This window comes from Balaenoptera physalus (genome assembly GCF_965194825.1).
Source record: "Balaenoptera physalus genome assembly, chromosome: 4".
Taxonomy (NCBI): Eukaryota; Metazoa; Chordata; class Mammalia; order Artiodactyla; family Balaenopteridae; genus Balaenoptera; species Balaenoptera physalus.
In genome coordinates, this window is record NC_138891.1 from 14778546 (window position 1) to 14796793 (window position 18248).

General features: G+C 40.0%; 1 protein-coding gene across 6 annotated transcripts in view; it reads left to right on the plus strand.

Annotated features, from left to right (window-relative positions):
- The window catches only part of TMEM108 (transmembrane protein 108), a 378497-nt gene that overhangs the window by 211557 nt on the left and 148692 nt on the right, over positions 1-18248 (plus strand). For 4 of the 6 annotated variants that reach the window (XM_082459295.1, XM_082459298.1, XM_082459297.1 and 1 more), the window contains one exon: positions 7522-7607. In XM_082459295.1, the coding sequence (XP_082315421.1) occupies positions 7568-7607 (40 nt within the window). In that variant the 5' untranslated portion in view covers positions 7522-7567. The remainder of the gene's footprint in view (positions 1-7521; positions 7608-18248) is intronic. The other 2 variants (XM_082459296.1, XM_082459300.1) reach the window with 1 other exon arrangement.

An 18248-nucleotide genomic window follows, 5' to 3' on the forward strand; every position in this document is an offset into this window, starting at 1 on the left:
AACACAGGAGCACCTCGATACATAAGGCAAATGCTAACAGCCATAAAAGGGGAAATCGACAGTAACATGATAATAATAGGGGACTTTAATACCCCACTTTCACCAATGGACAGATCATCTGAAATGAAAATAAATAAGGAAGCACAAGCTTTAAATGACACATTAAACAATATGGACTTAATTGATATTTATAGGACATTCCACCCAAAAACAACAGAATACACTTTCTTCTCAAGTGCTCATGGAATATTCTCCAGGATAGATCATATCTTGGGTCACAAATCAAGCCTTGGTAAATTTAAGAAAATTGAAATCATATCAAGTATCTTTTCTGATCACAATGCTATAAGACTAGATATGAATTACAGGAAAACATCTGTAAAAAATACAAACACATGGAGGCTAAACAATACACTACCAAATAACCAAGAGATCACTGAAGAAATCAAAGAGGAAATCAAAAAATACCTAGAAACAAATGACAATGAAAACATGATGACCCAAAACCTATGGGATGCAGCAAAAGCAGTTCTAAGAGGGAAGTTTATAGCAATACAATCCTATCTCAACAAACAAGACAAATTTCAAATAAACAACCTAACCTTACACCTAAAGCAATTAGAGAAAGAAGAAGAACAACAAAAAAACCCCAAAGTTAGCAGAAGGAAAGAAATCATAAAGATCAGAGCAGAAATAAATGAAAAAGAAATGAAGGATGCAATAGCAAAGGTCAACAAAACTAAAAGCTGGTTCTTTGAGAAGATAAACAAAATTGATAAACCATTAGCCAAACTCATCAAGAAAAAAAGAGAAAAGACTCAAATCAATAGAAATGAAAAAGAAGTAACAACTGATGCTGCAGAAATACAAAGGATCATGAGAGATTACTACAAGCAACTATATGCCAATACAATGGACAACCTGGAAGAAATGGACAAATTCTTAGAAAAGCAGCACAACCTTCTGACACTGAACCAGGAAGAAGTAGAAGATATACACAGACCAATCACAAGCACTGAAATTGAGACTGTGATTAAAAATCTTCCAACAAACAAAAGCCCAGGACCAGATGGCTTCACAGGCGAATTCTATCAAACATTTAGAGAAGAGCTAACACCTATCCTTCTCAAACTCTTCCAAAATATAGCAGAGAGAGGAACACTCCCAAACTCATTCTACGAGGCCCACCATCACCCTGATACCAAAACCAGACAAAGATGTCACCAAAAAAGAAAAATACAGGCCAATATCACTGATGAACATAGATGCAAAAATCCTCAACAAAATACTAGTAAACAGAATCCAACAGCATATTAAGAGGATCATACACCATGATCAAGTGGGGTTTATCCCAGGAATGCAAGGATTCTTCAGTATATGCAAATCAATCAATGTGCTAAACCATATTAATAAATTGAAGGGTAAAAACCATATGATAATCTCAATAGATGCAGAAAAAGCTGGGAAAACTGGGCAGCTACATGTAAAAGAATGAAATTAGAACACTCCCTAACACCATACACAAAAATAAACTCAAAATGCATTAAAGACCTAAATGTAAGGCCAGACACTATCAGACTCTTAGAGGAAAACATAGGCAGAACACTCTATGACATAAATCACAGCAAGATCCTTTTTGACCTACCTTCTAGAGAAATGGGAATAAAAACAAAAACAAATGGGACCTAATGAAACTTAAAAGCTTTTGCACAGCAGAGGAAACCATAAACAAGATGAAAAGACAACCCTCAGAATGGGAGAAAATATTTGCAAATGAAGCAACTGACAAAGGATTAGTCTCCAAAATATAGAAGCAGCTCATGCAGCTCAATATCAAAAAAACAAACAACCCAATCCAGAAATGGGCAGAAGACCTAAATAGACATTTCTCCAAAGAAGTTAAACAGATTGCCAACAAACACATGAAAGGATGCTCAACATCACTAATCATTAGAGAAATGCAAATCAAAACTACAGTGAGGTATCACCTCATACCAGTCAGAATGGCCATCATCAAAACATCTACAAACAATAAATGCTGGAGAGTGTGTGGAGAAAAGGGAACCCTCTTGCACTGTTGGTGGGAATGTAAACTGATACAGCCACTATGGAGAACAGTATAGAGGTTACTTAAAAAACTAAAAATAGAACTACCTTGCGACCCAGCAATCCCACTACTGGGCATATACCCTGAGAAAACCATAATTCAAAAAGAGTCATGTACTACAATGTTCATTGCAGCACTATTTACAATAGCCAGGACATGGAAACAACCTAAGTGTCCATCAGAAGATGAATGGATAAAGATGTGGCCCATATATACAATGGAATATTACTCAGCCATAAAAAGAAATGAAATTGAGTTATTTGTAGTGAGGTGGATGGACCTAGAGTCTGTCATACAGAGTGAAGTAAGTCAGAAAGAGAAAAACAAATACCATATGCTAACACATATATATGGAATCTAAAAAAGAGAAAAAAGTTGTTCTGAAGAACTTAGGGACAGGACAGGAATAAACACACAGAAGTAGAGAATGGACTTGAGGACACAGGGATAGGGAAGGGTAAGCTGGGACGATGTGAGAGATTGGCAGGGACATATATACACTACCAAATGTAAAATAGATAGCTAGTGGGAAGCAGCCGCATGGCACCGGGAGATCAACTCGGTGCTTTGTGACCACCTAGAGGGATGGGGTAGGGAGGGTGGGAGGGAGACGCAAGAGGGAGGGGATATGGGGGTATATGTATATGTATAGCTGACTCACTTTGTTATACAGCAGAAACTAACACATCACTGTAAAGTAATTATATTCCAATAAAGATGTTAAAGGGAAAAAAAGGAGTGGTTCAGGTTACTTGCACCTTCTCATTTTCCCTGAGCTAATAATCAGCAAGGTCCCCACCTGTGCTGCTGTCTCTGTGTGTTTGGCCAAGTGTTTTCATCCTCCTCCTCTCTCATTTTTCTTTTCTTCAGCTTTTTGGCTATAAAACTCTGTACTTTCTTAGGATTTCATCCCAGAAATTAGTTGTCATCCTTGGAGCTCCTAAATTTTTCCCTGAGGGACCAGATACAATTAATGTTTCCTCTTATATGGTTGAAAAAAGAGGCTTTTGGTAGAATCTCACTGTGCCTCTCCATCTAGCCAAAGGAGTGCAATTGACCCATGAGACTCAGCTGAGAAACCATCATTAGGTCACAAAATGAATATACAAAACTGAGTCATTTCCATATAGAGGCAAGTAGAAAATATAATGGAAATAGAAATTCCATCATCGTGGCAAAAAATATATATATGTATAAAATGCCTAGGGATTAACTCGACAAGACTATATAGAACTTGCAGGAAAAACATTGCAAAACTCCACAGAACTACCTAAATAAAGATTAATTTTGAATAAATACTAGACCATATGGTGCTTGTAGTTAGAATAGCCCTGTGTAACCCAGATGATCTCAAGTGTCCCAGATTTATGTGCTCAGGTGTTTCTTTGATATGTGAATGACATGGCTCTATTCCGTCTATTATGGCAAGTTTAACAGTTTCTTGAAAATCTCTAAGCATTTCCAGAGATGATTGAGGGGCTTATGTCCCCCTGGATCAATGTCAACTACAACTATTTCTCTGCTCTCCTATTACTTGATTATTCATTTATTCATTCATCCATTTGTTTATTCACGGCACATTTTTTACATACTTACCGGGTCCTGAGCACTCCGTAGATGCCCACCAACCATGGCTTATGGCCCCTTTGGCTCCTACCTCCATTTCCAGTCACCCTTGTCTTAGAACATAGTCTCTTTCATTGCCCAGCTGAGCACCATTAATACAAGGCTGTTTTGTGCAAGACTTCTGCTGAAGTTCTGGAGGGTCTTAGTGGTGGATAAGTGTTGTGGGGCAGAGAAGGAGGGCAGATGTGGTGTCTGACGACAAACAGCATAAAGCAAGAAACAATGAAAAATTAAATATTATGCTTATTAAAGTTTGCAGGGAATTTCTCAGTTTATCCTTTATTCTTGGGTCCCACCTGCTGCTGTCTTTTGGAACTGCCTCTTCATTCTCTCAGCATCTCTTGTGTATCATCTCCTCAGCCTCTCAGATTTCTAGACCACTTAATCCCTCTTCCCTAGCCTTTTGGAACTCAAACCTCCTCTTATATTATAATGGAGAGAAATTTAACTCTCTTTTTCTCCTTCCTACTCTGCTAGTTCACACTGGGGTTTGGAGGAGGGGATCTTTAATTTGCCTAACCAAAGAAGTCATTGAGCTATTGTTCCCCAACTCCCTACCCCATCCCCCAAAACAAGAGTACTTCTCTTCCTCCAAAAGGAATTCTTCTGATCTCCAGAGCAACCATCTTTAAAGATTATTTTTTTCCTCACCACACTTGGATTTAGAAGAGATCAGGTCTCTCCCAAATTAATGAAGCAAGTAGAAGATAATTCCAACTATAATCCCAATGATATTTTTTCTGAAGTTTAATAAAATTATCTTAAAGTTAATTTGGGGGGAAAAACAAGCTCAAAGAACAAGGTAAATCTTAAAAAGAAGAGTAATAATGGAGAACTAATTCTACCAAGAGTTTAATTTAAACAACACATATTGTTTAATGAAACAATGATCAGACAGAGAAGTAAAACATAACACAAAGTCCACAAACGGATCTAAATGAAATAAAAAATACCAGAAGAAAATACAGGCAACTATTTATGTAGTCCTGAATTAAGTAATGAAGGCCTTTCTAACCATGGTAATGTGTGTGTTTGTGTGTGTGTATAGTTCTTACAGTAAATAACTAAGAAAAAAACCAGCATGCTTTACAGCATGAATGAACCTTAAAAACACTATGCTAAGTGAAAGAGCCAGGCACAAAAGGCCATATATTATATGATTCTATCTATGTGAAATGTACAGAATAGGTAAACCCATAGTAGATTAGTGGTTGCCAGGGACTGGGGAGAGGGGACAATGGGAAATAACTGCTAATAAACATGGGAATTTCTTTTTAGAGTGATGAAGTGTTCTGGAATTAGGTACTGGTGACTGTCGCACAACTTTTGAATGTGCTAATAACCACTGAATTGTATACTTAAAGGCTGAATTTTATGATACATTAATTATATCTCAGAAAAAATTTAAAGATAAATCAGTTCCACTTGGGGTATCATAAGAAAAAAAAACCCAGCATGCCAATAGAGAATGATTAAAGAATGTCTTTAAAAAATATTCAGTGACACTTGTTAAAGGTAGCAAGGCATACTTTATTCAGGACCATCTGGATGGGTGCAGGGACCACTGCAGTGGGATTTTACTGTGGGGAGAGAGATTGGGCTCCACTCTGAACAAAGCATGGGCAAGTGGGAATTCATAGCCAAGGAGCAGTGTGGGGTCAGTGGACGGAAAATTACTAACAGGAAGCATCAGGGGTCAGGGGCTTGGCTGAACTGGCCCAACAGGGTTGTTGCTGAAGGCAGGCCAGACTGTCATCACCTGGGGGTGATAGAGTAAATCTGACCAGATATTGAGGGTGATTATATATTGAGGGTTTGGGGTTGCTGGTTAAACTGATTTAGCAGGATTCTTGCTAAAACTAGTGTTTCGGAACTCAGGTTTGGCTGCTCACCACTCAAGAACCAATAATTCGAGAGGCAAGTGTCAGCAGAAAGAAAAGGTGCTTTAAGCAAAAAAGCTGGCAATCTGAGGAGAAGGCAGACTCCTGTCCAGAGACCAACTCCGAAGATTCTGCTCAGCCATGACAGTTTTTAAAGGGAAAAATGGGGGGAAGACTCTCAGTGAATCATTGAGGCAGGAGGTTGGGTTCTGTATTATTCCCCATTGAGTGCAGACTGGCTGACTCGCTCTTCAGATGTTATCTTGCCTACGGTGATCTGCCTGCACTATTCCTTAGGGGGCTGTTGAGGGTAGAGAGCTAGTCATTCTTTAACTACTTCATTCTTCACTCTTCTTTTTGTCTAGGAAAAGAATCAGCAGGTTAAACAAGACGTGGTATGCATTCAGGAGAGCATAAGTCAGGAGTTAGGTTAAATTGCCTAATGATCTCATTCCTATAATTAGGTTCTTTTAAGGTTAAAACGGGAACAGAAGTGGGTGAACAGGAAAGGGTCAAAAGAGCTGCTTTCACCAGGTTTTACAAGGAAGTTCACAGATAGGCCTAGGAGAAAGTTCAGGAGTGTGACGAAAGACTCTTTGTCAAATGTGAATTTAAAACTTTAAAAAGACAAATGACTAATAAACCTATAAAATGCAAATTAAAGTAATAAGATGGAATATGTGCTTATTTACTTGACAAAGATGGAAAGAAAATACAAATTTCCATCATTCGGTAGGTTGCAGTCTAATGGAGATTTTCATAATATGGTATTGTAGATTGTGTCCTTGTGATTCCATTTCTAGGAATTTATCTTGAAAAAATACTGTGTACCATTTAAAATAAAGTTGTAAGGTGGGAATTCCTTGGTGGTCTCGTGCTTAGGACTCCGCTCTTTCACTGCTGAGGGCCTGGGTTAAGGGAACTAAGATCCTGCAAGCCGAGCAGTGTGGCCAAAACAAAAAAAAAAAGAAAAGAAAAATAGTAGTAAAATACAGTAACAGCACAGGAAGATGTCACTACTGCTAGGGAGAAAAATTAGAATGTGTAATACATAAAGCAAAACAGACCAGTAGAAGTATACACACGAAAGGCTGAAGAGATAGGTACTTTGTAGTTTCTTGTACACCCTTATCTATATTTTGTTTAGCTGTATTTTCCAGATGTTCTTCACTTGAGGTATTTTTTTTTTTTTAAGTATTTATTTATTTATTCACTTATGGCTGTGTTGGGTCTTCGTTTCCGTGCGAGGGCTCTCTCCAGTTGTGGCAAGCGGGGGCCACTCCTCATCGCGGTGCGCGGGCCTCTCACTATCGCGGCCTCTCCTGCTGCGGAGCACAGGCTCCAGACGCGCAGACTCAGTAATTGTGGCTCACGGGCCCAGCCGCTCCGCGGCACGTGGGACCCTCCCAGACCAGGGCTCGAACCCGTGTCCCCTGCACTAGCAGGCAGACTCTCAACCACTGCGCCACCAGGGAAGCCCAAGAGGTATCTTTTATAATCAGAAAATAATAGAAAAGTTATTTAATATAATACAGTTTCAAATTGGTGGCGCTTTTGGGGGTGTTTTGTTTGGTGGGCACAATAACGGAACTGAGATTAGAAGTTTCTTCTCCTGTTTCAAGACTAGAGATGCAGGGGAGATGAATTGAAAGTCCTCAAAAGTTCCAAAGCCAGATTCTCACCCTCTAGTTGCCCATATGAGTGGTGTATGTAGTTTCAGAATCTAATTGATTAATTGGTAGTTTTATAACATAGACTGTACTATGGTATATTCACTCAAAGAATTTTTCTCTTCAAATCAGGTATTTTGGGCTTTACAACCAGGATCGTACTGAGTGGAGTTCTTTCTGATTCTTGACTTGAATTCTGTTTCCCAGATGTAACAATTTTCTTCTCCCAATTTCCTAGACAGAATCATGAATAAACTGGAGGACAAGCAGGACCAGATGATACCATGAAGAGAAGTTTACAGGCCCTCTATTGCCAACTGTTAAGTAAGTTGATGTCACATTTCTTCTTTCCTAGAATAGATCAATGTTATTGTTTGCCCAGTGCCAGAAACTTACACACCTTCTGGAGGAAGACCAGGGTTTGGTCAGTGAAGGACAGTACATTTTCCCTCTGCTTCATCTAGGTACTTGAAGTATCAAGCATTAAGTCATTCTATTGCCTTGGGCATCAGTTACTGTACATAATTACTGTAGACTTCGTTATGATAATTCTAAATTGGCATGTTAAGCACAATTTGAAGATGAGTGTCAAAAACGTTATTACTCTTGGTTTTGTGGCAGAATAAAGGGGGTTCCAGTATGATCCCCTCTGGGCTCCTCATGAAGAGGGAATGGTAGGCTGTGGGATTTAGTCACATAGAACCTATTACCATTCAGTGACTGTACAGCCTTTGACTTGGAATGTTTTGCATAGTTATGCGTGTTCTTAGATAATGAGTGGTGAAAATGTGGTTTGTTTAGGTTTGGTGGTAGAATGAAGTGTTCGATCCTGATCTTCTCTGCAGGTTGTTCATGTGTTTTGTGTATTGTGCCACAAAGTGCCAGTTGCCATATAGGGAATGTGTAGTCTTTGGGATTGGATTGTCACTGAATGAATGTAAAATCCAATACCAGTTGGCAGGTTTGATATTCAGATTGACACATTTGGGACAACAGACATTGCTCACTCTGGGTCAAACCAAAGGCATTGAGTTGGGAAAACTTGAAATTCACTGTGCTTGTCTAATTCTTGCTGAGGTAAATAGAGGACCTATCTTTCCTAGGCTGAGTGGCTCCTTGTTAACTTTTGCCAAGGAAATAACGTGAAAAGAGATTGAGATGCAAATCACCAGTCAGCCCTTAGAATTTAGCAATTCAGGTTATGTTGTGCCCCCAGTGCAAAGCACTTTATCTACAGACAGCATTCTGGTTGGGTGCTTTAATTGACTCATTTTTGCTATTGAATTCTAATCCCTGAAACACAGATCACGTCAGTCTGATTTCAGCCTGATGGAACATCGCCAAGAGTTATAGGGACTCTCTCATGTGCTTTCTTCATGTATTCTATAGGGTTTGTTGCCTTTTTTTTTTTTTTTAATGATAAGCTTGCTTGTTAGAGAAAAGGCTTTACGGATTGAAGAAGCAGTGTCATCAAGGAATGATTAATTCTGCCTTGATGGGAGAGGGAACATTTGAAGGATAAATAGGATTTTACACACACACACACACACACACACACACACACACACACACACACACACTCAAGAAGGCAAGGCAGGTTTTACAGGCAAAAGAAACAAGAAACGAAAAAGAGCATAGTAGATTTAGAAGGCAGCAGAATGTTTGTTTAATTCACCTGTGCTGATTGTATGCCCCAGAGTGTGCATTATGTTATAAGGTCATATATTATCTGAAAGGCATCAGAGAAGTATTCTATGGTTTAGAGTCCAGTCTTATTCTATAACAAGTACCCATCCTCCCAGGTCCAACATATTGGAAAGCTGAAGGGATTTTCCTCAAACACTATCTGGATAGCTGCAGAAACTAACCTTGTCTTAACACTTTCATTGTTTGCAAGCTTGCCTAGAAACGCAAGCAACCCAGATTAGGAGGTAGGTAGTGGCCTTCAATAAACCACGCTGATTACTAGGTAGCTGATTGTGGGCTGGAGCCCAGCTTTGTACACAGCTGAAAGGGTGAAGCACTTGGGCAATAGATCAATTAGTCTGACTTCAGAGAATGGTTTTCGTAAGTTCATCTGAGATGACAGGCTGTTATTTATAGCATTTTTTTCATGAGATGAGTTAGATATTTAGTAAAGTCCTAGGTAACTTAAACTCTGGCATATATACACAAACAATATCATATATGTCATTGGTCAGCCAATTGTTCACTTATGCCTGGATTAACATTGTCCGCAAACAAAATGGTTTTTCAGTGTCTAAAACTGACTTGAGAACTATAGAGTCAACATAAACTTATTATGTTACTTTATGTGACTCAGCAAACTGATGTTTTTAATTTGGAAGGGTTACAGAGTGTTCTGGTTATTTTTTGTTGCATAACAAATCAGCCCAAAACTTTGTAGCTTAAAACAACAATAATCATTTATTTTGCTCATGAATCTGCAATTTGGTCAGGGGTTGGCAGACTGTGTTCCACAGTGGCTGGGATCTGGGCTGGAATAACTCCAAGAGCTGGGGCTTTTTTCCCTCAGGCCTTTTCACAGGACAAAGTGGGGCTTCCTCACAGCAATAGTGGCCTCAGAGTGGTCAGACTTTATACATGGCACCTCATGGCTTTAAGGCCTGGGCAAAACCTACAAGCTTCTTAAGAATTAGGCTTGGAAATCCCAGAACAATACTTCAGCCACATCATATTGGCGGAAGAAGTCACTAAGACCAACCCTGACCCAAGGGGAGAGGGATTGGACTCCACCTCTCAAAGGCAAGAGTAGTAGAAATTTGTAATCATCTTTAGTCTACCAGGGAATATCTGTTTAACAAGAAAAAAAGTCAAACACTTCCTAGTGGACATGAGCCAGTCCATGAGGCTCATCAGAGAAACTCCTCCCCCTGGAGTGCCCATTGTGTTCCCAGACCTCTGCTGATCAGTTCACGTGCACCATCTCACTCACTCCAGAGGTAAAAGCACCAATATGAAGAAGTGTTAGCAGTGAGTGAGTTAAGGACGGGCCGAGGGTGACCAGGTGGTAAGTGATGAGGTTGGAATTCACAGCCGGGTCTCTCGGACCTCTTTGTTCATGTCCATTTTTTTATCCTGCCTGGTGTCTCCACCACACACAGAAAAAATGAGCAGTGCGGCCCCTATGGCTAGACAGGGGTGGTTCTAACCCATGATGGGCAAAGTTTGCATCCTATTAGTGATGTCAGGTAAGGCTGAAAAAAAAATCCAAGCTCTCTCTGGGTCAGTACGTCACAATCACCAGTCATTGAGGCTTATGTGTGCTTGAGGGATGCAGTCTTCGGCAGGCAGGGCAATTGAGGGTTTAATATTTTGCTTTTATTACAACTGACTGTCTCTGCCTTTATTTTATTTCTTGGGCTTCATCCCACAGTGCAATACTGAGTATTTCATCCTGCCAGCTTTAGCCCTTTGGGAAGGTTTAACACATTTTAAACAATACCTTGGAATGACTAAGAGCTTGAGGATGAAGGTGGTGATGAGAACCTTCGTGATTATGTAAAAAACAAATGCTGCATTCATTTTTCCTTTTTAGACCTAAGTAATAAAGTAGGTGTGAAGCTAGTGCCAGGAATACCTGGGCTTTTGAGCTGCCAACCAGGGTTCAAATCCTATCCCTACCACTTAGTAGGTAGTTTATGTTAGGTAAGTTACTTAATCTCCATGTGCCTCATATATAAAATGGGATATGACCACCATGGTATATAGAACTACAGTAAATGCCTGTTCCCTTATTGGGCCTTCCTGTCTGCAAGAGAAGGATACAGCCTCTCTAGGAGCTCTACTGTAACTAACATTTGGTTCACAAAACATTTTTACAGAATTTTTTTTGAATTTTATTTTTTTATATAGCAGGTTCTTATTAGTTATCTATTTTATACATATTAGTATCTATATTGTCAATCCCAATCTCCCAATTCATCCCACCATCACCACCACCCCCCACCTGCTTTCCCCCCTTGGTGTACATACGTTTGTTCTCTACATCTGTGTCTCTACTTCTGCCTTGCAAACCGGTTCATCTGCACCATTTTTCTAGATTCCACATATATGCATTAATATATGATATTTGTTTTACTCTTTCTGACTTACTTCACTCTGTATGACAGTCTCTAGGTCCATCCACGTCTCTACAAATAACCCAATTTCGTTCCTTTTTATGACTGAGTAATATTCCATTGTATATATGTACCACATCTTCTTTATCCATTCGTCTGTCAATGACATTTTTACAGAATTTGATCCTTACAAACCTTATTAGGCAAGCAGGACATTAATTATCATTGATCTCATTCTACAGAGGAGGGAGTTGACACGATCAAGGCTGCCTTTCCCAGGCCATGTCACATTTTGTTTAAAAAGTAATAATGGAAAATAAGGAGCATCATTATAAATGCTGAAGAACGTGACATTACTGGAGAGGCGCTGAGTCCTGAGTTGACAGATTTGGTCTTTGCCTGGGTGCTGTGTACTGGAAATTTGTTGCGTTACTTCATTTTTAAGAAGACCAAGACAATCCTTTTGAGCTCATGAAAATAATTTTTATATACCAATATCTATTTAAGTCAAAGTTGTTTGGATACTTACTCAGAGTTAAGGAGCAATTAGTTCCTTAACAATTAGCAATTAGTTGTTTAGTAAGTTAAGCATTTGCTCTACACCCAGGCATCTGTATTCTTAATTCGTACTCTGTATTATTGGTACATCTTGCTTGTTCTTGCATCCTCGGAATATACTGAACTGTGTTGACCATACAAAAAGTAATCCTTTGCTCAATCCAGAGAACTGTTCACGGGTCCCTGTTACTCAGAAAGTGGACGAGAAAGAACTCCTGCTGTAGATTTGGGCCCCTAACCTGTAGAATTTAGAAGGTAAAAGATATCACCTTTTTTGCCCTCTTTACCTGGCCCATGGGGATTGCAACTGTCGCAGACTTGAATTATGCACACACCCCCCAAAATGCATATTACTCAACTCTCTAGACTCTTTCAGGCATAATGAGAAGCTGGTTGAGAATGGAGTTCATTTCTAATGGGATGATCTGCATCTCATCTGACCTCTGGAACTGGGCAGAAGCCCCTAAAAATCCTTTACAGTGAGCAAAATGTCTTTGGTGCTTTTTTAGCTCTAACTAGCACTTTTTGCCAACCAGCTACCCAGTGACTTTATTCGTCCCTCCAGTCACTTCTTAAACTAGAAATATCCACATAGTAATATCTTCCACAGGGGATTAACATTTTCCCTCTCTTTTTCCTACATGCTTATCCTTATCCCATAGTAGACCCAGAGTCCCACCATGGTACCTACCCAGACCAGTTGCCCTACTCTGGTCTGTGATCTGAAGTTCTCATGTATTCATTAAGGTAGAAAGCAATCTGACTAAATTAATTAATGCCAAGGTGTGCTTCGTTGGCTAGGGAGCGTCTCCATACCTTTCAGGGATATTTGCATTTTTAAAGAAATTAACTTTACCTTCTCAAGGCAAATGCTGTGTTGGTGTCATTTTAAACCATATTGAGTATAGCAGTTTAAACAGATAAGTTTCCCAGGGCCTGTCCATTTCTCTGGATCTCCTTGAGTCAATGGTCTTTGAATCTTCATTCCTCTTTCTGGCTTATCTCTTGCCTCTTTGGCCAACTTAAACCAGAAATGATCTTATTATGCCTTATTTATACCCTTATCATCACCATCCTCCTGGATTTCCATCCCTGAATACCTAAAGTCATCTCAATTTGTTCTCTGTTCCAACCTGGATGCAGTTGGATACCAGCTCCCATGGACTCTAACTTGTGAATACATTTCTCTGCATCCACATTGTCTCTGTTTAGTGAAGGGCTTCCTGTGGTCTTGCCTGAACCCTTTTAATAGTTTTCCTTCTTGCTGCCCTAATCTCAGGCCTCCTCCTTCTAATTCACCCTAACATTGCCACAGAATAGCAGCTTGTCCTCTGCTGATGATCTTTCAATGGCTTTGCATTACCAGGAACAACAGTTCTCCTAGTGTGGTCCAAGAACCTCTCGGGATCCCGGAGACCTTTTCAGGAAGTCTGTGAGGCTCTCCTTTTCCAACTACATTATCTTTTTTTTTTTTAAATACTTTTTTTAAAGTATTTTTTTAAATTAATTTATTTATTTATTTTGATTTTTGGCTGTGTTGGGTCTTCGTTGCTGCAGGCGGGCTTTCTCTAGTTGCGGCGAGTGGGGGCTACTCTTCGTTGTGGTGCACAGGCTTCTTATTGCAATGGTTTCTCTTGCTGCAGAGCACAGGCTCTAGGCGTGCGGGCTGCAGTAGTTGTGGCACGCGGGCTTAGTTGCTCCGCAGCATGTGGGATCTTCCCGGACCAGGACTCGAACCTGTGTCCCCTGAATTAGCAGGCGGATTCTTAACCACTGTGCCACCAGGGAAGTCCCAACTGCATTATCTTTATGGTTTATAGTCTTCAACTATATTGCAACAGATTGAATGCAGAAGCTGATGTGAAATCCAGCTAGCTGTCTTTCATAAGCCAGATATTAAGGAGATTTACAAAAATTAAAACAATGGCACCCTTCTCACTATTTTTTTTGTTTGTTTTAGAAATTATGGTTATATTTTATTTAAAATGTTATTTGTTAACATGTAATGAGTTTATTGTTATTTTAATGGATTAATGTTTTTGTTTCTCAGCTTTAATTTTTAGTATAGTAAATATTAGTAGATATAACCCATATAAACAAAGCCTCTTTGTGGTTCTCAATTTTTAAGAGTATAAAGAGGTCGTGAGACCAAAATATTTGAGAACCACTGTCTTCATGGTTTGTTTTTCCTGAGAAGTGAGAGGAAGTTTTCCCTGAAATTAAGGAGGGAGAGGTGGTATGAATCATAACTGACATGAAATTTATGTCCAAACAAGAACTAAATCCAGAAATGTAATCTCTTTTCAATGTTACAGGCAGTTATAAAGATATTGCATTATGTTTGCATATGAAATGAAGAATTTTCATTTCCTCCACAGCCATTGAAGGTGCTTCCCTCTCTCACTGAAGGTGCCTGGCTATAACCTCCATGTGGAGTGACACTGGCAGCCGCAGTTAAGAGCTCAGATTCTGGATTAAGACTACTTGGGTTCAAATCCTGGTTTGCCACGAATTCTTATCTAAATGATTTTCACCTCTTTCCATACAAAACATGCCAACTGAGTGTGCCTCCACTGCCAAACAGCTGTTGGACTGTCTGTCCTCCACCCCTTGCAAATCTATCACTCTGGAGGCCATGAAAGTAAAAGAGCATGCTCCATTTAGTAGCAGAGAGCAAAGTGCTACCACCAGTGGCTATAATAATGGTAATGACATGTTTGGTCTCCAGTCAGCACTATGGAAATGGGAGGCATCCATTTCATCCACACTGCAATTCAGTATTTTAGACTGGATTACTCTGATTGGCTTTCATCGGAGTTTCTCAAACCTGGATGTACATTAGAATCACTTGGAGAGCTTTTAACAAATCCCCTTGTCCAGACCCACCCCAGATCAATTAGAATCTTTGGAAGAGGGGGTGGGGAGCATGGGGCCTGGGCATCAGGTGATTCTAATGTGCAAGCAGGGTTGAGAATCACTGGCTTATAGCAGTGATAACCATGCAACAGAATCACCTGAAAGGCTTGTTTAAATACAGATTGCTGGGCACTATGCCTGGAATTTCTGATTCAGTAGATCTGGGATGGGGACGATAATTTGTATTTCGAAATTTTCAGTGATGCTAAAGCTTTGGTCCAGGGACCACACTTTGAGAATCACTGTCTTAGACTAAAGAAGGGCTATCCTGGAGCCAAAGATGCTTTCAGCTTCCCTGCATCACTTGAGCTGCCTAGTGGTGAAATGGATCTTGGAACAAAATCAGGGTCAGTTGGGAAGGAAGAGGAGGAGAAAAGATGTCAGGAAGAGAACCAGCAGAATCACAGTGTTGTAGGGTTAGGAACTGTAAGAACTTGAAGTTTCAGTTACTCCTCAGGATACACTGGAAGTTAGTTTTTACTCTGTTTTAAGAAAGGGCACAAGGAACGGACTAGCTAAGGTTATAAAGCAAAGACAAAACACAAGAGTAGCACTTGGCTCTGACTCTTCACTGCAGTGGGCCCATTTTAGAACGTGATTTTATAAGACTATTTCTTCCTCATTTCATGCTAAATAGTTCTTTTGCAAATCAAGAATTTGAGGCTGGATTTTTTTTATTATGCAAAAATCTGCAAATGTTCTCTTAGGGAGAACAGGTCTCTTTGGTTCTGAAGGTTAAGTCATTCACACAGAAAAATTGAGGAGGTAACACTTTGAAGTGTGACATTAACCCAGGAAGTCTGAGCATACTGGGCCCGTAAAGGTGTCATGTTGATTTAATGTCTTTCACATTTTAAGTTGTGATTTTTAAATTTGCATTAAGTCAACAACTCTCTTATGCAGAATAACCAAACATTAGTAAGGCATTCTCATTGTAAGCAATGTCAGTGAAGACTGAGGAATAAAATATTTTAAAGAAACTCAATTTTATGACTTTCGAGTGTATTCCATTACATAGTTAGCAGGAACGTAGGTGAGGGAAGTCATGCTCACACATAGAGCTGTTGACTTATGCAAATTTAAATGTTAACTCTTAATGAGTAAATGCAGTTTTCTATATGAAAGTAGTTTTGCTTAAACATACGGTGGGAGAGAGCATAGAATTTGGATTTAAAGAATGTGCTTTGAGCTCTCACGTCTTCTCTTAGTAGTTATGTGACTTTGCACAGAATAGGTAACCTCCCAGAGCTGCCTCATTTTCCTTAACTGCAATACACAGATGATGAGTATATCTACCTTGAGGATTGTTGTGAGAGTTAAATGATCAGGGTATAAAAACATTTTATAAGTTGTAAAATGCCTTCCAAACATGGGTTATTGTTTTACTACTGTCCTTAAATAACTTAAGTATTTCTTTTGTTGTTAAATTATACTATTGTTTAGTAAATCTCATTTAAAAATTTTAAAAAGGAAATGTGCAAGACAGTCCAGCATGTCCCCACCCAGCTTCCAATTTAATAGAACACTCATTAGTGCATGTAAAACTCAATGGGGGCTATTCTAACAAAGGGTTTTCTGGCTTATCAGGATCTGATAAAAATTCTGGAAAATTGTTCTAAATGAGAGAAGTTGGAGCAGAATTTTTTAAATGAAAAAAAGGGATTTTTTTCCCAGCAGATTCATGTTGGCTTGTAATAAATCTTCAGTGGACGTTTTCTGAACAGTTTAATCATTGCCTTTACAAATGTGATGGACACTGGAGATTCTTTAGGCTAGAATCCAAGAAGCTCCCAAAACCTAAGCCACATTGCCTTTGCCAGCTCTCCTTTCGTGTCTCCCTCTCCTGTTCACCCATTTCCCCTTCCTTTCCTTTGGTTCATCTCCATCACCAGGCTTTCTCTTCTCTTTGCTCTTCCCCTTCAGAAGTTTCTGAAATTTTCTCCTGCAGGGCATAAATCCTTTGTCTGCTGCAGGTGTCCTGACAGCTCCTCAAAAGTGAGTTTCTTGTCTTTGATCTGGCTGCACCAGCATATCACTCAGGATATCAGGGTGCCCTGTGAGCTGTGGCCAGTCATATTACTCCGCACCCCCCCCAGCATCTTCATCAGTTTCCCCATCTATAAAAAGCTCCCTATGGCTGCCGTATCAAATTAGCACAAACTTGGTGCCTTAAGACAATAGAACTTTTTTTCTCTCACAGTTATGGGGGCCAGAAGTCTGAAATCAAGGTGTCAGCAGAGGTACACTGCCCTCAAAGGCTCCAAGGGAGAATCTTTCCTTGACTCTTCCATTCTGGTGGTTCCAAGATGTTCCTTGGTTCATGGCTGCATCACTCCAAATTCTGCCTTTGTCTTCACATGGCTTTCCCTCTTATCCCTGTGTCTCTCCTGTGTGTGTCTCTTGTAAGGACACTTGTCATTGGATTTAGGGCCCACTTGGATCCAGCATGATCTCATCTCAAATATGCTTAACTTCATTACATGTGCAAAAATACTTTTTCCAAATAAGGTCTCATTAACAGGTTTCTGGGTTAGGGCATAGATAGAACTTTTGAGGGACCACCCCTCAACCAACTAGAGCACAATATTGCTGTACTTCATTGAGTTGGAAATATAAGTATATTGAGCACTTAGCACAGTGCCCAGTTCAGAATATGTGCTCAGGAAGTGGTGGGTGTAGGTTGAGGAGCAGGGTATGAGGAAATGGAACTAGTGAGCTTATGAGTTTATACAGCGTTTTGGAGATGTTTTCCATAAAGTGAGGGCAAGAGAGGGCTGTAGCTAGTGGTGGTTAGAAGGCTAAGTGTTTAAAAAACAAAAGCAAAAACAAACAAACAAAAACAGTGAATTGAGCTGATGTAAAAGTTCCCAGGAAAGGTTTGCAGAAACTGAGTGCTGTAGGGCTATGAGCTTCGGGGGATGTGAGATGCACGCTGAGGGTGAGCCCCTAGGGCAGGAGCAGCTCTAGCCGTGATTCCCGTGCTGTATATAGTTGGTGCACAAGCTATGTTTCCTGACCTTGCCAATGAATGCCAGTGCTGGGTACATAATTGTGCTGTGTTTGATGAAAAGAGGCAAGAATTAGATTCCCCTGAACTGTGATGAGTGAGTCTGGTTAACACTGAGCATAAGGGCTTTAATGATTTCCCTGAGATGTTCTCTCAAAGTCAGACAACTGTCTCCCCACAGGGCAGAGCCCAGGCTCTGTGCTGGCAGCTGTGGGTCTGCTAATTATAAGGTGGCTCAGGAGAGAGCTCAGAGCCCTCTGAGATGAAAAGATGCTACAGTTTACTTTAAAATTCCTTGGTTAGATGAAGAAATGAGAGCATACCCACTTTCCCCAAAAGCCAGAGTCCTTGAGTCACCTAGATGGGGGACCAGTATCGTGCCCCAAGTGCCTGCTAGGTCAT